General features: G+C 42.4%; 1 protein-coding gene across 2 annotated transcripts in view; it reads right to left on the bottom strand.

The window, feature by feature from the left end:
- LOC112227943 (t-SNARE domain-containing protein 1) overlaps window positions 1-23,207 on the bottom strand; it is a 121,599-nt gene that overhangs the window by 68,447 nt on the left and 29,945 nt on the right. For both annotated transcript variants that reach the window (XM_042309855.1, XM_042309860.1), the window contains exons 3-8: window positions 15,722-15,799; window positions 15,323-15,392; window positions 7,882-7,972; window positions 7,686-7,760; window positions 7,440-7,496; window positions 2,491-2,658 (exon numbers count right to left, since the gene is read on the bottom strand). In XM_042309855.1, coding sequence (XP_042165789.1) covers window positions 2,491-2,658; window positions 7,440-7,496; window positions 7,686-7,760; window positions 7,882-7,972; window positions 15,323-15,392; window positions 15,722-15,799 — 539 coding nt within the window. The remainder of the gene's footprint in view (window positions 1-2,490; window positions 2,659-7,439; window positions 7,497-7,685; window positions 7,761-7,881; window positions 7,973-15,322; window positions 15,393-15,721; window positions 15,800-23,207) is intronic.

Here is a 23,207-nt window from a genome sequence, read left to right as displayed (position 1 = left end):
TAAGCCTGATACTACCTTATAGTCTATCTTCTGTCTCTCTCTCTCTGAGCATTTATAATAATATCATGGTAGTCAAGGACGATAGGCCTGAATTGAATTACCCATCCCAGAAGAATGTTAAACATAGAATGACTACAACAGTGTTAAAGCCTCTCATGCCACAGTAATCTGACTGCACCTGCAAAGAACATCACACTGCTTGCTTGCTCTTCTTGATTCGGCTCATGCCGAGTCTTGAACCCAGGACCTCTGCCTTGCTAGCACACGTGACGGCCCTCCTAAAGAGTCTTACCAGTCGGCGCCACGCAAAAAGCTAGCTATTAGCTGGCGCAAGTGGGGACACTTCAGGCTGAGGAGTAAGTTTCACACATCCCCATGTGCTACACATGGGTACATCCAATATGGTTATTATTTTTCTATGGTGTCAAACTCCTCCTGACTGATCCCAGTGTTGGTGTGTAATATGCAGAGTATCCTTAGTGTAGGTAGCGGACAGTCAGTAGGAGAGAACCACTGTAACCTCCCATGTTCCCCATCGGTCCCTGTTTGAAAACTGCTGCAGTCTTTATCTTCCATTCACAGCGAGAACACCTTGCCTGAGTGCACACACACACACACACACGATGGCAAACTACCCCAGGCAACAGTGTTTTTTTCTCAGAGGGGAAGTGCTGATAGCGTTTTCCTTGGATAACAGCAGACAGAAACTGATCTTAAGGTCCTCAGGGAGATGGATGGAGAGAGAGGAGAGAGAGTGAAAGAGGAGAGAATGAAAGAGGAGAGAGAGAGAGAGAGGGGGGGGCTTTGGAGAGATGGGGGTGGGGGTTATGGACAGGGAAAAGCACATTGTCAGATATTATTAGGCTCACCAAGGTACACCATCAGGCCCCTCAGCACCTGCCAGAGAAGTCACTCTGACATTTATCTGTGTGGGTATGACTAAAGCAGAGGCCAGACAACCCTGTCTGGGCTACCAATCAAATTAATCTCTCCATCTCAGTGCCTTTCTGAACAACCAATTATCATGACTACTGCCATCTCAGACCTCTACACACAAATTAAGCTGTAAGTGGTGTCTGAGGCTCATTCAGTAGTTTGGTGCTTTTGTACCACTCAATGAGGACAGATTGATGCTGCTACTTTTCCAGTCTTGTTCGGAAAAGGCTCATGCGACGTGGCTAGATGAGGTGATTCTGAACATTGATGTTAAAACCTCTGAAAGGTCTGACTGACTACAGATACACACAACTTCCCCCCAAAATATTGTTATTAGTCTCCAAGTCTTTTCACACACTGCAGTGGATTGTAAACTCCCTTCAAAGCTGGGATGGGTTGTATCATGGTCATTTCTAAAGCATGCTGTGTGAGATTCTGGTCTCCTTTCTTGAATGTTGTCCATATGTTATCGCAACACTTAATCAAGTTGATTAAAGCAATTACAGGGTTTCTTTTTCTTCTCCCAAGTTTTCTTCACAGAGTACACCAAATACACAGAGGGACCCATAGGATGAACCTAAGGTCAGGAGATGCTGATAACAAATATCTGAAACCTCTTTGAAATCAGACCCATTTAAGTCACCCACAGCGGAGTGATCCTGTCGTTTAGAGTTCACATCTATCTGATTTCACATCTGTCTCAGACACCAGCGGAAGAGAGGGAAACAGCTGTTTGGGTGGAATCAGACCTGGGCTGCATCCTAAACGCTACCCTATCCCCTATTTAGGTTGCTACTTTTGACCAGAGTCCTATGGGTTTGTTGTGCATTAAATATGGAATAGGGTCCCATTTGGGACGTCACCCTGGAGTTACCTGATGTGATGCTTTGTATTTCAAAACGAGCCGTGAAAAGAAGTCTGGTGAACATTGTGATTCCATCCACACTTAGGTAAGAGAACAAACAAGCCCGTAAAGGCACCTAGGTAATTGGGTAGTGTTTCATATGCAGAAGAGATGGTGAAAACGGCTTCAGTACTGAGACATAATACTAATAGGTTGCCCAGATGGGAGGTGGAGTCTGGGATTGGCTGAGTGTTTATTTACTAAAGTAGAGTGTTTTTATTGACCTCTCTGAAGACAATAGTGTTGGGGCAATGCACTCTCTGGCCACTTTGTAAACGACAAGCTTTATCAGAATATTTGTTTGTGTTTTAGTTAGTTTTTTCAGAGTGTTTCTGTCTCTCTCCATGCAATCTACGGATACTCTGGGCACTTTGGCTGGAAAGTGTTGTAATTTTCAAAACAACTCAACTAAAGACACAGCTACCAGATCAAAGCTGATGCTGGATAGATGCACTTACTGCCCTTACTACTGGCAAATAGATTACATAAACTTTGAACACTGCATAATTTAGATAGCAAACCATTCATTTGAAAGCCATGGTGCCTTTAGAAAGTAGAAGGTTTTTGCCCGTTTCTCCTCAGGAACACTGAGACTTTAAGGCAGGGTGTTGTAAACTAAGGTAGAGCACGTGGATGTCTGAGCTCCATACCTCAATCTGCAGTAGGGCCTCTTCTCTCTGGCGAAGGGCCTCCACATCTTCCTCACTGATCTCTGAGAGGAATGCTTGCTCCTGTCCATCCCCCCCGGAGCTCTCTGCTGCACTGACAAACAGGGGACCCCCCTCTTCACACAGCTCTGCAAACGGAGTCTGGGGACTCTGTGCTCACACGCACGCACACGCACACGCACACACACACACACACACACACACACACACATACACACACACACACACACACGCACGCACACGCACACACAAGAACAGACAGACAAACAAACATGTAAACAAGAGAACATTATAATTAGATTTGTTTTGAGAATACCAACGTACATTGCTTCTGTCTTGCACCTCTTTCTCTCTGACTCCACTAATGGCCTAGGCCAGACAGTGTGATTCACAGCACAGGGCTAAGCCCTGGCTGACTCATGGTCGTCTGTGCTTGCCATGATCTGAGTCACAGTACCTGAGTCAACAGGAGAGGCCAGACAGTGGGGGGAAAACATCCTGCGTCCCCGGAATACAATTTCACATCAACACAACTGGAACGTTTTACACTTTAAATATATCACTCTAGACAGCTGCCACCCCTTCTTCACACTGCTTACCCAAGTTCAATCAAAAAGGACTAGGATGCCTTTCTTCTCTGTGCAGTTTACTGAGCACTCCTTTCAGCACGCTCAATGGAAACGTGGGAGTCGGTCACTGAAAGAGGCCCACATTGATCTGCTAATTTTGACCCCTAATTGCATATGTATGACATTGATAAAACCCTGAGGTGGCTTTTGTTTTTCCTGCCCACAGTGTGACTCATCCAATCATCCTGTCGTTCCTCTCTTACCGTGGGCAGCTTCTTCAGTACGGAGGTGGGAGGGGCTAGAGGAGGGCCAGTGTCTTTGGTCTGCCCACTCAATGTGAACCACACAGCCTATCTGCTCTGCCTTCTGTGCTGTTCTTGCTTTTTGTTGTCAGTGAATATGCACCATCTGCTACAGTATTGTTACTGACATCTGAGGTATAGGTCTCTTGGCCGGGCTATACTAAATTACAGACCAACTGCTTTTCCCTAAAACTGCAGAAATGTAGTGATTTGTGAAGAAATCTTCCTTATTCACATTTATGAAAAAATGAATAACTTTCGCGGTTCATTGAAGTTTCTTTCTTCACTGAAGGTAATCACTGTTACGTAACCTGTCCTTATATCTGTAGTCTGAGACGTTTTCCTCTTGAGCCAGCATAATGAAAAGACCTTGATGAAATTGATTCAGCAGAAAATGAGCCTTAATATATAAGCCTCTGGTGTCCTGGTGCTGTAGGGTTCAGGGGTGTGTAAAGAGAACCTTGATACTAGTGTCTTCAGTGGGGCTTTATACCTGAGTTTGTGTATTCTCCAGCGGGTCATTTGAGTTCAGTATGATTTCAAATGAGAACTCTTTCAGGGAAAGTTAGGGATAATGTGAAATAGGTTTCAATAACATCAACATAAGTTACAGCTTTTTGCATTGATTTTCAGGCCGCGCTCTAACTTGACATGATCGTACTGATATTATTCCAGGACATTACAGTGAAACCATGAGGAAGTTTAAACAATTCAATGAAGATCAGCCAATGACAGCCTAGCTAGCAGCATCAACAGCTACAGTGCCTTGCGAAAGTATTCGGCCCCCTTGAACTTTGCGACCTTTTGCCACATTTCAGGCTTCAAACATAAAGATATACAACTGTATTTTTTTGTGAAGAATCAACAACAAGTGGGACACAATCATGAAGTGGAACGACATTTATTGGATATTTCAAACTTTTTTAACAAATCAAAAACTGAAAAATTGGGCGTGCAAAATTATTCAGCCCCCTTAAGTTAATACTTTGTAGCGCCACCTTTTGCTGCGATTACAGCTGTAAGTCGCTTGGGGTATGTCTCTATCAGTTTTGCACATCGAGAGACTGAAATTTTTCCCATTCCTCCTTGCAAAACAGCTCGAGCTCAGTGAGGTTGGATGGAGAGCATTTGTGAACAGCAGTTTTCAGTTCTTTCCACAGATTCTCAATTGGATTCAGGTCTGGACTTTGACTTGGCCATTCTAACACCTGGATATGTTTATTTTTGAACAATTCCATTGTAGATTTTGCTTTATGTTTTGGATCATTGTCTTGTTGGAAGACAAATCTCCGTCCCAGTCTCAGGTCTTTTGCAGACTCCATCAGGTTTTCTTCCAGAATGGTCCTGTATTTGGCTCCATCCATCTTCCCATCAATTTTAACCATCTTCCCTGTCCCTGCTGAAGAAAAGCAGGGCCAAACCATGATGCTGCCACCACCATGTTTGACAGTGGGGATGGTGTGTTCAGGGTGATGAGCTGTGTTGCTTTTACGCCAAACATAACGTTTTGCATTGTTGCCAAAAAGTTCAATTTTGGTTTCATCTGACCAGAGCACCTTCTTCCACATGTTTGGTGTGTCTCCCAGGTGGCTTGTGGCAAACTTTAAATGACACTTTTTATGGATATCTTTAAGAAATGGTTTTCTTCTTGCCACTCTTCCATAAAGGCCAGATTTGTGCAATATACGACTGATTGTTGTCCTATGGACAGAGTCTCCCACCTCAGCTGTAGATCTCTGCAGTTCATCCAGAGTGATCATGGGCCTCTTGGCTGCATCTCTGATCAGTCTTCTCCTTGTATGAGCTGAAAGTTTAGAGGGATGGCCAGGTCTTGGTAGATTTGCAGTGGTCTGATACTCCTTCCATTTCAATATTATCGCTTGCACAGTGCTCCTTGGGATGTTTAAAGCTTGGGAAATCTTTTTGTATCCAAATCCGGCTTTAAACTTCTTCACAACAGTATCTCGGACCTGCCTGGTGTGTTCCTTGTTCTTCATGATGCTCTCTGCGCTTTTAACGGACCTCTGAGACTATCACAGTGCAGGTGCATTTATACAGAGACTTGATTACACACAGGTGGATTGTATTTATCATCATTAGTCATTTAGGTCAACATTGGATCATTCAGAGATCCTCACTGAACTTCTGGAGAGAGTTTGCTGCACTGAAAGTAAAGGGGCTGAATAATTTTGCACGCCCAATTTTGCAGTTTTTGATTTGTTAAAAAAGTTTGAAATATCCAATAAATGTCGTTCCACTTCATGATTGTGTCCCACTTGTTGTTGATTCTTCACAAAAAAATACAGTTTTATATCTTTTTGTTTGAAGCCTGAAATGTGGCAAAAGGTCGCAAAGTTCAAGGGGGCTGAATTCTTTCGCAAGGCACTGTAAATGAGACATCACTGTAAAAAAATATCTGGTTGTTTTTACAGTAACTTACTGGCAGTGAGTTACCTGTAAGTTACTGTAAAAAAAAAGTTATGTATGTACTTTACAGTAATGTACTGTTAAACGTTTATTCTGAATTTACGGTAATATACTGTACCTTTTTTTTACAGTAACTTACAGGTAACTGGATGCCAGTGTCACATACAACACAGTAACACTACACAGTGCATCATAAAAGATGTCTGAGTTTCTCATTAGCTTTATTGAGTGCTTTTGATAAGGATCAGTGCAGTTTTCAGTGTTGTTATTTCCGGTGTGATGTATGAATAAATTCAATCATGATTTAATTGTATTGTGAAGAGGTAAAAAAAAAGAAATCAGCTCAGTCCCTCTTAGAACTCATAGAAATGTGACACATTCAAAATGATTCACTGTTCATTCATCTCTGACTTACAACAAATTACTTTGGTGTATTGTTGTTTTAGTTGTCTCCTCTCCTTTCCCCAAAGGTGTTCTTAGAAGGCTATATATCTCATGTAATCATTTGTACTAGATGTCTCCATGGGAGACAAAATACTCCTTAGATTTGGGAAAATAATGACGGATTACACAGAAGAGAGAGAGAGAGGTCTCCAGGCACAATGCTTTCTGGTGTATCAAAATGATACCTGTTATCTGACCTCAAGACAGTTATTATATGGTATAGCCCATGACTATATGTATAATTATAATGTAGACATACTAATTGTCATGATTTTCCACTGTATGTGAGGGAGTCCGTCTATTTCTGTGATGTCTGATTGAATATAGATTTGATTATAATTTTCCATCTCAGTAGTCTGAAAGTGATGGTTACCAATGAAAGCGTAAAAAAAGGTGGATAGATAGAATCGTCACACGGTATCAGAGTCCTTCTCATCCTTTTTTTACCTCAAGTTATTTTTATCTAGTTCTTCTAGGCTATACTGTCTGTGGCTCATATTCAAAACCAATCTATCTGTTGTCTCCTCTATCTCTCTCTCTCTCTCTCTCGATCTTTCTCTCTCTTCCTAACTTTCACCTGCCTCCCTTCCTCAGTGAAAAAAAGCAGGATCATCCTATCACAGATCTCTTATCATCCCACCTCCTCCCCTGAAGGGATGGGAAGATCTGTGTTGATGCAGCCGGGACAACTATGCCCTGCAGAATGTACATATACTGCAGCTCAAACCCATAATGTGTCTCTCCCTTTTGAACTTTTGAACTGACATAAAAATACAGATAATTTGTTGAAAGACAGTAGCAGTATTGAAGGGACTTGGATGTATGGCTAATACATTGTCTGGGAGTGGAGAGAAGAGAGTGAGAGAAAACAGAAAGAAAAGGGAAGAGACGAGAGGGGGAGAGAACTGAGAGAAGCGCGAAGAGAAGGGAGAGGGAGAGAACTGAGAGAAGAGCGAAGAGAAGGGAGGGGGAGAGAACTGAGAGAAGAGCGAAGAGAAGGGAGGGGGAGAGAACTGAGAGAAAAGCGAAGAGAAGAGAGGAGACACTAGACAAAGCTTCAAAGAACCTCTCATAAGAAGGCAATCAAACAAGGAGAGCCAAGCTTATTATCTTTGTCTCTAATGAGCGTTGTCACCTTCACAATGGAACAAAGGACAATACAGACTGATACACTGTGCATCAAATTCACCTGCTTCATTTCTGTCTGTGCCGGGGGTAGCAAGGCCCTCGAACGGTCTGCAATTTTCTGAAGAGACACAAGAAGAGAGAGAGCACAAGAGCATGAGAGAAGCATTTAGTTCATATTGTACAACATACTGTATATTGCAGCCGGGTTGCAAATCAACTCTTTATGTTTCATGTCACAAGGTCACCATTCTCTAGAGAACAACACCCCACCAAACAGATGAGGTGACATGAGGCAATGCAAGGGAACCTTTTGCAGATCTCCATAGCGTTGAACCGACTCTGAGAGTCCTGTCTTCAGTCTAGTCAGATGAAGATGATCTTGCTGTGAAAACAAGGACATAAGAACGAAGATTAATGACAATTATCTTAATTTATGTCTCTGCTTCTGTGTATTTAATTAGATACAAAGTCTGGAAAAATAGATGAAAAAAAAGCTTTTTAACCCGTGTAGAGCCAGTGATGATGTCAGAGAGTTGTTTGATGAGTTGACTGGTGCTGGTGATGACATTGTTGGTTTGCTGCTGTGTAGAATGTCTGGAATTGAAGAAAAAAGAGCCAGAGAGAATGACATAAATACATAGAGAAAGAAAGAAAGTGTGAAAGAGAAAACGAGTGAGATAGAGAAGGAGAGAGTGAAAGAGAGAGAAAGAGACACACATAAGTCTTTAGCCTCTAAGGTGGTATGAGTGAGGTTATTCTCGGGGTCGTGAACTCTGGAGGAAGTGGCAGGACATGGCAGCTTTTATCCCCTGCCGCTGGATTCTGGAACGAACAGTGTGCATTCTGGGCTGGCCAGGGCGATGGGAACTCAGAGTTCCATGGGAGAGATAAGTTCAACCAATTAAGTGAATCAATATTAACGACAGTCTGACAGAGCAGAGGTAGGGCTAGGCCCTATCCAGTGGCACAGTGAGGGGCGCTGGGTGTTCTTTCTCTGCCAGGGATGAACAAAGAGGAGCCACCCAGGCTTTCACCATCAAAAAACACAGAAACTTACAAACTACAGTGCTGCCCAGTGTTGGGAGGATGGAGGTGCACTCATTATGGCTATAGCTTTAAGCCAAGGACAATATGGATTTTTATGTTGACCCCAATTATTGTCTACAAACATATTTATTATCAAATAGTGGCAAACGTGTGGATGGCGATTCAATTGATAAGTATAATTTTAGACAATTCAATTTACAGTCTGTCACTCATGGCTCAGTTGGCCAAACAGTACATTGTGAAGACAACACAAAAAGATACATGCCTTCAGTAAGTTTACTGATTTCAGACACTCTTGTAATTGTGGAAATCATATTCAAATCTCTGATAGACAATATAGATACATTTGCATGCTCAAAAACATTTTCTTGCACTAATATCAGTCCTGACTGCCTGTACCGTTTCACATTTCTTTTCAATGTCTCCTCCCACACACTCATTTACTGAAGCATCTCTGGGTCCTTCCATGAGAGTAGTGCCTTTTGCTTAACTTTGATATTATCAGTCGAAATTGTGCACCAATATTGTATTTTAAACGGCTGTTAAATTACATAAAATGTCCTTTAATATAGACCACATGAAAAATGCAATACATTTCTTCTAGGAAGATTGCAAGCCACTTAATCCCCCAAATAATCTCAAAATGTTCACCATCATTGTAAAGACCTAGTTATTTTGCTGCTTTGATAAAGTCATGTCTGAAGATGATTATTTATTTCATGTGATTAGTGTCCCTCCTTTTATGGTCAACCCTGTTACATGAAGTGAACTCTCATTTTAAGGTCAACCCTGTTACATGAACTGAACTCTCATTTTAAGGTCAACCCTGTTACATGAACTGAACTTTCTTTTTAATATGGTGAAACTATTCCTTTTTAATGTTTTTCTTTTAAAGAAACAATAAACAAATCATAGTCTATAAGCAAGTGAGCTTGTTCTGCTCTTTTTGGCCATTTTCTGATGTTTTCTGGTGTAAAACTGAGCAGAACACATCATCCCTGTTACCTATAGATAAGCGGGATAGAAGTGTTTACCAACTACCTTTTTTTTGTGAAACTTGCATTAAATTGCCACTCCCTGTTGCACACAACCAGCTTCTGTTCTCCCTATCATAAGGGGATTCATGGCTGATTTAAGATTAAATCATCAACCCTGTTATGGTCAACCCTGTTACCGTCAACCCTGTTACTTTATTTGGCAGTGAATTGGCACTTACTATAGTAATTTTTTAAATTGTACCTCTTGTTTCTATGAAGTTGGAAATGTGCTCTCTATGACAGATTGTTCAAATGAGATGAAATCAAACATTTTTTGGACCAAGTTACACTTCTTAAAAGGCACTGAATTGGTGGAATGACCACTCTGTCTCCAACAGCAATCAGCATCGCCAAACCAACCCTAATCTCAGTGAAGTAGTAATGTCTCTGGATGAGGTTTTGTTAGTTGTTTTTAAGTGTAGGTGAGGGCTGAGGCTAGTGATATTGTGTTGAGGCAACATGGAGGATGAAACTGAACTGGTTGAAATTAAACAGTGTCTGTGAGCTCATATGACCTTAGAAATAAGCAGTCTGTCTCAATAGAACACTGCTGGCTCTCTCTCTCTCTCTCTCTCTCTCTCTCTCTCTCTCTCTCTCTCTCTCTCTCTCTCTCTCTGGAATGCTAAGGAGAACGTCATTAGAGGTGACTGATTGCAATTCACATGATATTTTTACATACTTTTCTGCTGCTGAGTCCCTACTCTTGAGATCTTTGTGGGGGTGCAAGTGACTAACAGATCTTGATAGCTTTGTAATGTGATACATCAGAAGAGTGTGAGAGGGTCCTCTAGAGTGGGTGATGTGAACCGAGAGTTTGGCACAACACACTGCTCGGTACAGTGGCATAAACGTACACAGATGATCCATAGCAACTAACTCTCTAGAACAGGTGCAAACTGACTCAAAGATGATCCATGGGAATGAATTAAAACAGGTCATAATGGATTCTTATGTTTAGTACATGAAGCATTGGAAGATGATGATAATGTTGATGATAAGTGATGTGTTGTACATTTGACGTGTTATTTGTTGCATGGTTTTAAGTTAAAACCATTGAAGTACAGGTTATCCCAATCCATGTCATACAGTGAATTAGGATATTCACCTCCTGTGTATTAACTCCTCTCATGCCTGCAGATCCAAAGGCACAGTCCTTCTCCACATAGATCAGTCATGTTGTTCCTGTTGTGGCGTGATGGTGCACGAACTAGCTGTGAGTTTACTGTAATCCTCTGGATGTCTGAGAAGTCTTTGACTGAACCGTTAAACGATGACACATCAGTCAGAGGTTTAGCCATTTTATTAATCCCTTTGGTTCCTGTGTGTGTGTGTGTGTGTGTGTTTATGTGAGTGTGCGTGTGTGTGTGTGTGTGTGTGTGTGTGTGTGTGTGTGTGTGTGTGTGTGTGTGTGTGTGTGTGTGTGTGTGAGTGTGCATGTGTGTTTGTGCGTGTGTGTGTGTGTGTGTGTGTGTGCATGTGTGTGTGAGTGTGCGTGTGTGTGTGTGTGTGTGTGTGTGTGTGTGTGTGTGTGTGTGTGTGTGTGTGTGTGTGTGTGTGTGTGTGTGTGTGTGTGTGAGTGTGCGTGTGTGCGTGTGTGTGTGTTTGTGTGTGTGTGCATGTTTCCTTTACCTACCTAAGACACAACAGAGGGCCACAGTCAAGCTTATTGGTGACAGTATGCAGGTGGATTTAAATACAAGCTTATTATTGACAGTATGCAGGTGGATTTAAATACAAGCTTATTAGTGACAGTATGCAGGTGGATTTAAATACAAGCTCATTAGTGACATTATGCAGGTGGATTTATAAGCACTTAGAGCACACTTATGATCCAGCATGGTGAACCAACTCCAACTTTCAGCTGCATCAGGGTAAAATGATTGACTAGATATTTTCCCTGGTCATTATAAGTACCTCATCCAGCCCACAGCTACGGACTCTAATTTACCCAGGATACGGTATCTGCTCCACCCACCCATTTAACAGCAGCTTTTACATGTGTTCTAGTACTACCGGTCTTGCATGAATGGGGGAAGCAAGGCTGTTTTCATGAGTGGTTTGAATGCAGTGACAGAGACACAGCACAATAAGTCATACACCAAAAACACAGAGGTCATACTTTCTCTGGCTTTATAGGGGGCATACTTGAAGCTGAACTTATTTCTCACTTCAGAAGCTAGCGTGACTGTACTTTTGCTTGGTCTTCCACCTCGAGATCGCTCTCTCTCTCACTCTCACTCTTTCTCTCTCTGAAAAAACAGGAAGTCTATTTTCCCACTGTTTTCCACTAGGTTGTCTTGGTTCTTCCCACAGTGGCCAGAGAATTACAGTGACATGGCCCTGGTTCTGAGTTCACTAATACACTGAGGACTGTCTGTCTGTCTATTTTTCCCCTCATTTCCTCTCTCCAGTTTTAGATCAATATTTGAGGACTATGGTGGGGAGGTACGGAGAAGGTCTCTCTAGCCGTGTTCATCCCTGGGTCTCGACAGGGAGCACCAGGACAGAATGTACTGTACATCAGACCTGGGTTCAAATCATATTCAGAATCCTACCTTTAGTGTTTGATTTATCCCAGCATTTCCCAAACTCGGTCCTGGAGACCCGAAGGGGCACGTTTAGTTTTTTGACCTAACACGCCACAGCTGATTCAAATAATCAAAGCTTGATTATGAGGTCATTATTTGAATCAGCTGTGTAGTGCTTGTGCAATAAAACTAAATGTGCACCCCTTGGGGTCTCCAGGACCGAGTTTGGGAAACACTGCTGTAGACTGTCTGGACAATCAACTTGGCAGATTTCGCAGTCGTGCGATTGTTTCCATTGCGCCACTTAAACTCAGTCAAGCCCTGATAAACTATCTGAAATGACTTAAAATAGTACTTGATCCCAGGTCTGATGTACTGTGCAGTATGTTGTGTCCAAGATAGGCTAGAGGGGACCAGGGCAGCACCAGGCTAGGCCAAGCCTGCACAGACAGCACCTGACACTAAATCAATGTTCTTATTGCAGATCTCCACAACACGGTCTAGAGAGATTTGGTGAATTTAGAGCGTATTTGTTCAAGGCCTCTCACGCAAGCATGCATGCAGGCACCACAGCAGTAGTATATAGTTTCTTCTTCATCCCTCCTTCAAGCCTTGTCTATCGCGTTCTCTCTATATCATGCGGTTTCATTAAATTAATTGTTCCATAGTGCTGTCTTTAAAAAAACTAAATAGAGTATGATTATATTGACTCAAATAAACCCATGTAGCATTGTAGAAAACGAATTACTTTAGTGGAAAAAATAAATTGTTTCTACATATTAGCACAGGGCTAATTTAGCTAATGGTCTTCACAGTAAACGTTTTTTCATCAACAAATAGAAGCATATTTGACATGTTTGTTTTATCAATAATATATTTCACAGCACATTAGTTTGGTGGATTTTGTAATAGATGTGAATTTAGCAGAATATTTATTGACGGTAAAAAGGCAGTATAGTATGGTAGTACTGTGCAGTTATGTGTGGAGGTTGTTTATAGGAACATCAGTGTGTCTGATGTAACACTATTTAATATCCCATCAAAAATGTAATCATATCATTTTATAACCCCATGAAAAAAACATAGGGGTTATTTGCTAAAAGGTTCTTGATAGGGGTTATATGCTAAAACTCCTTGATAAATGTGGATCTGTCTCTGCAAGATGAAAGCCCTGGGTACATACAGTAATTGACAAAACGTTTCCTACAGTATCCTCCATCTATAGCTCCAGTGTCTGTACTGTAATGTACTGTATTGTGTGAGGGCTTTGCTGTGGGGAGCCCGTGGCAGAAGGTATGCCTTATGGCTGGTTGAGGAGAGGCTCTCCGAGGCCCTCTGCGGCAGTTGGCCTTCTGTCTGTCTGTCAGGGCAGAATCTGTTGCCGCCCTCTGTTCTCTTCTCTTCCCTCTCTTCTCCTCCCTCTCTCCTCTCCTTCATCTCACCTCTCCTTCATCTCGCCTCTCCTCCCTCTTCTTCTCCCCCTCTTCTCCCCCTCTCCTCCCCATGTCCTCTCCCTCTCCTCTTTCTCCTCTCCTCTTAACAGTGTCCTCGTCCTCTGGTGGGTTACGGACAAGTCGCCACAGAATGCCTAATGCACTAACAAAGACAATGACACTCAGAGGGTGGGAGCGATTAATCCACTTAGACTTTTGCTGTGTGCATTTCCACGATTACAAGGACGGGTCCAATTCTATTAACCGTGAGATTGTGGTTGTAGCCGGGAGTAGAGAGGTAGACCGTGGGTGCAGATGGTCGGTAAACATTCTTAACCAGAGGCACGAAGGAAATGTGTTTTGATTTGGCTTCTTCTCTCTTTCAAAGGCGTTTGTGTGTACTGTAAAATATGCCCACCATTACAATAGTAGATGAAGACAATCCTCTCTCGTGGAAATGTTTAAAAATCCACCCCATCAATCAACCGTCCTCGCTACAGTTACGGTAGTTGCTTGACGTGGCAGTGAGTAGCCGTGAGTATGTGGCATCCACTCAACATGAAATGTATCTTACTGCACCACTCAACAATTCAACTGTACCAATAACCATTCAACCGCACCATTCAACAATTCAAATGCACCATTCAAACCTTCAATTGTACCATTCAACTGCACCATTCAACCATTCAACTGCACCATTCAACCGTTCAACTGCACCATTCAACCGTTCAACTGCACCATTCAATAATTCAACTGCACCATTCAGCAATTCAAATGCACCATTCAACTGCACCATTCAAGCATAATTTCAAGACACTAGAATACATACATTACTGTAGCTGTTGACAGCTGACACAGAGGGGTCACATCACATGGAAAACCATTTTGTTTCTAGTAATTCAGAGCAGTGAGCCCAGATCATTGTGTATAATGGTTCACTTCCTGCATCAATATTGATGAACAGAAAGCAAAAGAAACACACACACACACATCCACACGCATGCACGCGCACACACACACACACACACACACACACACACACACACACACACACACACACACACACACACACACACACACACACACACACACACACACACACACACACACACACACACACACACACACACACACACACACACAGACACACACGACACAGACATGCACAGACGCACGACACACACAGACACAGACACACACACACACACACACACACACACACACACACACACACACACACACACACACACACACACACACACACACACACACACACACACACACACACACACACACACACACACACACACACACACACACACACACACACACACACACACACACACACACACACACACACACACACACACACACACAAAGAGTCAGACAGTGTAGGTTTCCAAGGTGGTCATAAAAAAAATGTTGATGGAATTGATGACATGCAAGGCAGCACAGTGGGGTGTAATGCATTTTAAACAGACACAATCATCTCAGATTGGCCATTTTATCATCAGGCAGGAATTTGGTAATTCCTGGCAGCTCAACTAAAACAAGTAGAATCAATATCAGCTATGAAAAAGGAGGTTGACACAAAGAGAAAATATGCTCTGTTCTGGAGCTACTGGGTTTAATGTGACCCTCGGCATGATTAAAGGACAGACAGACAAGCAGCATGAACACTCAGAGGCTATGTATCAGGCTACACTTTATCTGTAGCTAATGCATGGTTGCAGCAGTATGTGATGTCAATAACACAGCAATACATGGTTAGTGTTCAGACGGTTGGTTAATTGAGGGAGGAAGCCGTTGATTGACTCGCTTGAGTTGCACACTAATGTGTTGATATGAATATGTAAGTACTTTAATTTCCGTGTGTGTGTGCGTGTTGTGATTACTCACAGGCTCTGTCGCAGTTCAGCAGTGTCTCTGGACGTTCCTAACGATTGAAGACTCTTCTCTAATGTTACAACTGAGATGGGGAGGAACATATAGTAGTGTAAACATCAAAGACGTTCAAGTGCTTTTAGAGTAATATATCAAAAGTATAACAGAAAAGACACACACACCCACACACACACACACACACACACACACACACACACGCACACACACACACACACCACACACACACACACACACACACCCACACACACACCCACACACACACACACACACACACACACACACACACGCACACACACATGAACACGCACGCACACACATGTACACACACACACACACACACACACACACACACACACACACACACACACACACAAACATATTTACAAGACTCACCATTTGCATTGATCTGGAAAATGTTGGAGGAGGTCTCTTGAAACACGTCTTGCAGCTCGGAGGAGCTGACCTGTGTTGCTTGGAGAAAACATGATTTCAGTTCGATGGAGCATGATAAAAACACACCAATAACAAGGCAGATATTTGAGATAAAACACAACAATGTTCCATCATGAAATGTGTTACAGTGAATATGGGGTTTAGCCTTGTCCAGGACTGTAATCCGGGTCCATCGACTATGAACCAAACACCTTAGGTAACTGCTAAATAGCTCTGAGGGAATGTACACTGTTTTCCTAATGACCTGAAGGTCATGGACATGTCTTTGCCACTTCAGTAGTCACGACAGGTAAGAATTATTATTATTTTTTTCTAATAGCAGTGAGCAGGAAGTAAATTGCTGGGAGTCGTGAGTCCAGCTGATGGGTTATGTGAGCAAGACTATTCTCCCTGATCAAAAGGACAGAATGTCACAGAGCAAGAACGCCAGAAAGAACTGATCATTGTCAACTAGGGAAAAGCAACAGCAGTAGAACATAGAGGCACACAGAAAACACAGGCCAAGGTCGGACTCTGTCTAATTCTGACCCCTAAAGTGACTGTAATTGAGTAATTGGGAAAGTTATTTTTGGACATTTTTATCAGACTACTACCAGTAGTGTTTCGGCAGGTGTGAAAATGACAATGGGTGGTGGGGGATTACTGGATGGAATGAAAAGGTACGGGAAAAGAAAGAGGAAGTATGTGGAACCTGCATACTGTATAAGCATTGTTCCATTAAGCTGTGCTCTAAAACCACAACTGAGGCACAGAATAACAAAAGAAAGATTTGCAGTTCACTGAGACATAGGATCGTCATGTCTGCATATTAAGGGTCATTCACTTGATTTAACAAACTATGGACAGTTTGCTGTGGTGGAAACAATAGGGATTAAGTCAAACGTACACGCTACATGATAGCGATACATTTTCAAATGGTGTAATTTTTCAGTACAATGACCTTTACTTCCCCTAGTGTGATCTACATTCTCCCGCCTTCGACACACGCTTGTCCAGTTCTTCCCATCGTTATGATAAATGGCGGATGCTCAATGTTCATGCTACTTCACATGGAACCACCTATGTCTATGTGGAGGAACTCAGAGGGCTAAGTCATCCCTCTCCTCGCATCAGTGACCCAGTGTTTCACACTCTGCTGATGGAGGGATAGAGGGAGAGATGGAAGGATGGAGGACTACAGAAGGGTGACACAAGTTCACCCAATGACACGGATGGTCAGTGCGATTTCAGGGGGGACATTGATTACTCTGCACCATTCTACCCACTAACCAGTGGCATTACCCTGGTCTCTCTTCTGTCTGTTCATCCTTGTATGCCATCTGATTAGGCTTTGTTTGTCTCTGTGAGTATGCGAGTGTTCATATATGTGTGTGGGTGTAACTTCTCAGACTACACTCGGTTGGCTTAGCTAGCTGTATTTGAGTGTGTGTGCATGCTTATGTGTAGTCAGGTCTGCAATGTGTGTGTGATGTCTGACCACGCCCGGTTCACGGTAGAACGAGTTGAATGTGTGTGAGACAGATATCGTGGCAGGCCCAGCCATCCACTGCAGACTGCTGTGTTACATAAATACACCCCTGCTGGTGGGGAAGCGGTAGCACGACGGGATCACTTCTAAGCCCTTTATCTTCCACCACCTGGATCCAGCCCCACTCTATCTTCAATTATCACACACACACGCGCACACGCGCACACATACACACGCACACACATACACACGTACACACGCACACACACGCACACACACAGACACATGCACACACAGTCACACACACACAGACACAGGCACACACACACAAAGACCTGCTTCAAAACAGCACTCCCATATGAAAAGATATACAAATACAGCACCATTGGAAAGTATTCAGATCCCTTGACTTCTTCCACATTTTGTTACATTACAGCCTTATTCTGAATTAAATAAATACAAATCTCAGCAAGCTACACACAATACCCCATAATGACAAAGCGAAAACATTTTTTTTCAAACATTTTTTTTTACATTTTTGTATAAAAAAAAACAGAAATATCTTATTTACATAAGTATTCAGACCCTTTGCTATGAGTCTTGAAACTGAGCTCAAGTGCATCCTGTTTCCATTGATCATCCTTGAGATGTTTCACCAACTTAATTGGAATCTGCCTGTGGTAAATTCATTTGACTGGACATGATTTGGAAAGGCACACAGCTGTCTATTTAAGGTTCCACAGTTGACAGTGCATGTCAGGGCAAAAACCAAGCCATGAGGTCGAAGGAATTGTCCGTAGTTTGGAACCATCAAGAGTCTTGCTAGAGCTGGCCGCCCAGCCAAACTGAGCAATCGGGAGAGAAGGACCTTGGTCAGGGAGGTGATGGTCACTCTGACATAGCTCCAGAGTTCCTCGGTGGAGATGGGAGAACCTTCTAGAAGGACAACCATCTCTACAGCACTCCACCAATCAGGCCTTTATGGCCAGACAGAAGCCACTCCTCATTAACTTCTCTAGGGTAGGGGGCAGCATTGGGAATTAAGGATGAAAAGCGTGCCCAAATTAAACTGCCTGCTACTCAGCCACAAAAGCTAGAATATGCATATAATTAGTAGATTTGGACAGAAAACACTCTGAAGTTTCTAAAACTCTTTGAATGATGTCTGTTAAAACAACCCAAACAGATATCTGCCGTGTTGTGTAGTCAACAGAAGTCAGAAATAGCATTATAAATATTCACTTAACTTTAATGATCTTCATCAGAATGCACTCCCAGGAATTCCAGTTCCACAATAAATGTTTGTTTTGTTTGATAATGTCCATCATTTATGTCCAAATACCTCCACTTTGTTAGCGTGTTCAGTACATAATTCAAACTCATGACGCGCGGTCACTAGCTCATGACGCTATATGCATATTTTAGTAAGGCGCTCAGAGACCAAAACAACCCAAACAGATATCCGCCATGTTGTGTAGTCAACAGAAGTCAGAAACAGCATTATAGATATTCACTTACCTTTAATGATCTTCATCAGAATAAACTCCCAGGAATCCCAGTTCCACAATAAATGTTTGTTTTGTTCGATAATGTCCATCATTTATGTCCAAATACCTCCTTTTTGTTAGCGCGTTCAGTACTCAATTCAAACTCATGAGGCGCGGTCATAAATGTTCCAACTGGAGAATTCCTTTGTCTGTAGAATTGCAATGGAACAGAGCTAACTATCACGTGAACGCGCGAGACTGAGCTCGTGGCTCTCTGGCAGACCTCTGACTCATTCCCCTCTCATTCCGCCAACTTCACAGTATAAACATTGCGCGTCATTTTGACTTCTGTTGACTACACAACATGGCGGATATCTGTTTGGGTTGTTTTTGTCTCTGAGAGCCGTACTTGAATATGCATATAATTAGTAGATTTGGGTAGAAAACACTCTGGCGTTTCTAAAACTGTTTGAATGATGTCTGTGAGTATAACAGAACTCATATTGCAGGCAAAAACCTGAGAATAAATTTCAACTCTTGGCCTATCGAATACACAGTGTCTATGGGGTCATATTGCACTTCCTACGGCTTCCACTAGATATCAACAGTCTTTAGAACCTTGTTTGATGCTTCTACTGTGAAGTTGGGGCGAATGAGAGGGGAATGATTTAGAGGTCTGCCAGAGAGCCACGAGCTCAGTCTCGCGCGTTCACGTGATAGTTAGCTCTGTTCCATTGCAAATCTACAGACAAAGGAATTCTCCAGTTGGAACATTTATGACCGCGCGTTTTGGAACTACTGAACATAACGCGCCAATGTAAACTCAGATTTTTTGATATAAATATGAACTTTACCGAACAAAACATACATGTATTGTGTAACATGAAGTCCTATGAGTGTCATCTGATCAATATCATCAAAGGTTAGTGATTTATTTTATCTATATTTCTGCTTTTTGTGACTCCTCTCTTTGGCTGGAAAAATGGCTGTGTTTTTCTGTGACTTGGTTCTGACCAAACATAATCATTTGGTTTGCTTTGGTCGTAAAGCCTATTTAAATCGGACACTGTGGCTGGATTTACAACAAGTGTATCTTTAAAATGGTGTAAAATACATGTATGTTTGAGGAATTCTAATTATGGGATTTCTGTTGTTTTGAATTTGGCGCCCTGCAGTTTCACTGGCTGTTGACGAGGTGGGACGCTACCATACCACGTACCCTAGAGAGGTTAAAAGGCACATGACAGCCCAATTGGAGTTCATGAGAAACAAGATTCTCTGTCTGATGAAACCAAGATTGAACTCTTTGGCTTGAATGCCAAGAGTCACGTCTGGAGGAAACCTATCACAATCCCTACTGTGAAGCATGGTGGTGGTAGCATCATGCTGTGGGGCTGTTTTTCAGTGGCTGGGACTGGGAGACTAGTCAGGATTGAGGGAAGATTAACGGAGCAAAGTACCGAGACCTCCTTAATGTAAAACTTCTCCAGAGCGCTCAGGACCTCAAACTGAGCAAAGGTTCACCTTCCAACAAGACAATGACCCTAAACACACGCAGGAGTGGCTTTGGGACAAGTTTTTGAATGTCCTTGAGTGGCCCAGCCAGGGTTCGGACTTGAACTCAATCAAACATCTCTGGAGAGACCTGAAAATGAATGTCCAGCAACTCTCCCCATACAACCTGACAGAGCTTGAGAGGATCTGCAGAGAAGAATGGGAGAAACTCCCAAAATACAGGTGTGCCGAGCTTGTAGTGCCATACCTAAGAAGAATCAATGCTGTAATCGCTACCAAAGGTGCTGCAACAAAGTGCTGAGTAAAGGGTCTGAATACTTATGTAAACGTGATATTTATGTTATATTTTATTTTATAAATTAGCAAACATTTCTAAAAACCTGTTTTTGCTTTGTCATTATGGGGTATTGAGTGTAGACTGATGAGGATAAAACGATTGAATCAATTTTAGAAAAAGGCTGTAATGTTACAAAATGTGGAAAAAGTGGAGGGGTCTGAATACTTTCCGAATGCACTGTATACAAACGTTAAGTCATGAGCAACCTCTCTCCTTCCTTTTCACTGTATTTACCCATCACTATCTTACACGAACACATGAGTATGCACACGCACACACACACACACACACACACACACACACACACACACACACACACACACACACACACACACACACACACACACACACACACACACACACACACACACACGCACACACACACATGACAACGACTAGTGGAGGGTATCTGACACAGTCATTACTCTAGTGTCCCCATGTCCCCGCAAGGTGGTCTTGGATTCCTGGCGGCTACACTGGACAGTGTCCTGGCTCTCTGCCTGACAAGCTGGCCCAGAAAGAACAAGGGATGGAGAGAGGAAAAGAATGGAGAGGAGAGAATAGAGAAGGGTGAGGCGGGATGAAAGACTAAGATAGGGATAGAAAGGTAGCCAGGCCTGGGAACATTTTTAGATAGGCATTTAAAAATGTTTAATATGTTTAATTGGGTCTTTTTTCTTCCTTGGTCTACTATCTGTCTCTACAGTGCTTTGGAAGAAGTCTGAAACTATAATCACATCATAATGTCTAGCAGATCTACATCCAACTGCATCACTCAGCACAATCTCCATAAAGAGAGTGTAAAGGGAAGTGATTAAAATGTGTCTTCACACTGCAGTACGACAGGTTGAGAAATGCTGAACAACCGATACAGAAGCTGCTGATTTCTCCCTACACACACGCAAAACACACACAGTGCTACCGTGATGAATGAAAACCTCAGCAGCACGCGAGAGACAAATTAACATCCTGGCCTTTGCAGTGTCGCTTGTCGATACGGCAAATGCACTATCTGCAACACGTTCAATTATACTCTCAAATCAGAGAGCAATCTTCTTCATTATCTTCGAGGTCAGCAGCTGTCGTTCCACTGTGGAAACTCTTCCTAAAACAGGGCCAGGCTGGGCATAGACTCACTGCAGGGGAAAAATAGCTTTTTCTCATTTCTTGCTCCCAGAGGATGGTAGCTTCCAACTTCTAAAGACTATTTCAATATGTGATGCCTTTTTATACTTACACACAAATAGTTTTGTTTGAGGCAAAAAAGTATGCCAGTATTTGATTCGAGCGATCTAACCAAGGTCAGGTCATTTTCAGATAATTCTCACAAGCTTGTGTTAACTCCCATAGCTAACTTGGTTTTTAGTCTTCCGAACAATCTACTGTAAGTTCAACACTCAAACAGTCACACTACGCAACTAAACACAGACCATGTTGGGTTGCCATAAAACATGCTATAGCCTAGCCTGCATACACTGCAGTTGCTATAACAAAGTTAATGCTAGGTTAATTTTGGGGCATGATGTGAGCAGGCCTGGAGATACAGTACCTGGAGTGACAAGGCAACAAAAACACACAACAAGCATTAAAGATTCACCGTTTCAACATAGCTCCACCCTCCACCCACTCCAGAGTGATCTCTTCTCCTCTGTTGGTGTGTTCCAGTCAGGAGACATAGACAATGCAGGAGCACATTCAATGATGATCATGAAAGCATCTTCTTCTCCTGTTCCAAAATAACAGTGCATTTAGCCAGAACACCATGCTGTTCAAGCCTTGCTGTTTGCCAGGAAGTCTGATGATAATAGTCCCTTTACAGTTCTCAATCACTCACCCACTCCCCCATCCATAACAAATTAACAAAGTTGGCAAAGATAAAACACAGGCAGAAAATACAACTATTTTTCTGTGATGTAGCCAACACTATATCTCAAAACATGAATTGTGTCACACTCATATAGAATACTTCAGATATCCATATACTAAATACATTGAAGTTGGAGAGGCGTCAAATGCCCACTAAAGCTAAATATAGTTCTAATGGACTTTCTTAAATGCACTGAGAAATTGTTATGAGTGTGAGCCTCTTCTGCCATCTGCTTGGTGCTAACTGGCTCTCTTTCCCCTGAATTAAACCGCTGATGCCTCATCAATGTTGCTGTATGATGCACAGTACGCAACTACACAAATATGTGTGGGAGAATCTCCTATCAATACGGTTGCCTTCTGTAACCCTCTAAAAATACCGTTGTGAATATGTTTTGATGCAGTGAGAGTCTGATGCAAAGCTTGACCTTTCGAATGGTAATTACAAATATATCTTTCACAAAACCTTTGATCATACAGATGTTGATTATTTCAAAAATGTTCTTTAAGCTAGATAAACACATTCATTATTTGTGGTGATTCACCATTGGAACTTTGTTAGCGTGCATGATTATGCATCATCAATCCGACAAAAGAAGCAAAACAAACAACCTTTAACTTACTCCCACAATGTTTTCCAACTCTTGAGCAACACCATCTCTTCCAAGCTGTACGGTATTCTACCATTCTAGTTCTAGTAACATTCTAGTTCTAACCTGAATACGTGACTCCAGACCACTGCAACCAATTCAC

This window comes from Oncorhynchus tshawytscha, linkage group LG03 (assembly GCF_018296145.1).
Source record: "Oncorhynchus tshawytscha isolate Ot180627B linkage group LG03, Otsh_v2.0, whole genome shotgun sequence".
Taxonomy (NCBI): domain Eukaryota; kingdom Metazoa; phylum Chordata; class Actinopteri; order Salmoniformes; family Salmonidae; genus Oncorhynchus; species Oncorhynchus tshawytscha.
Note: the sequence above shows the minus strand (reverse complement) of the source record. Positions and strands in the feature narration are given on the sequence as shown.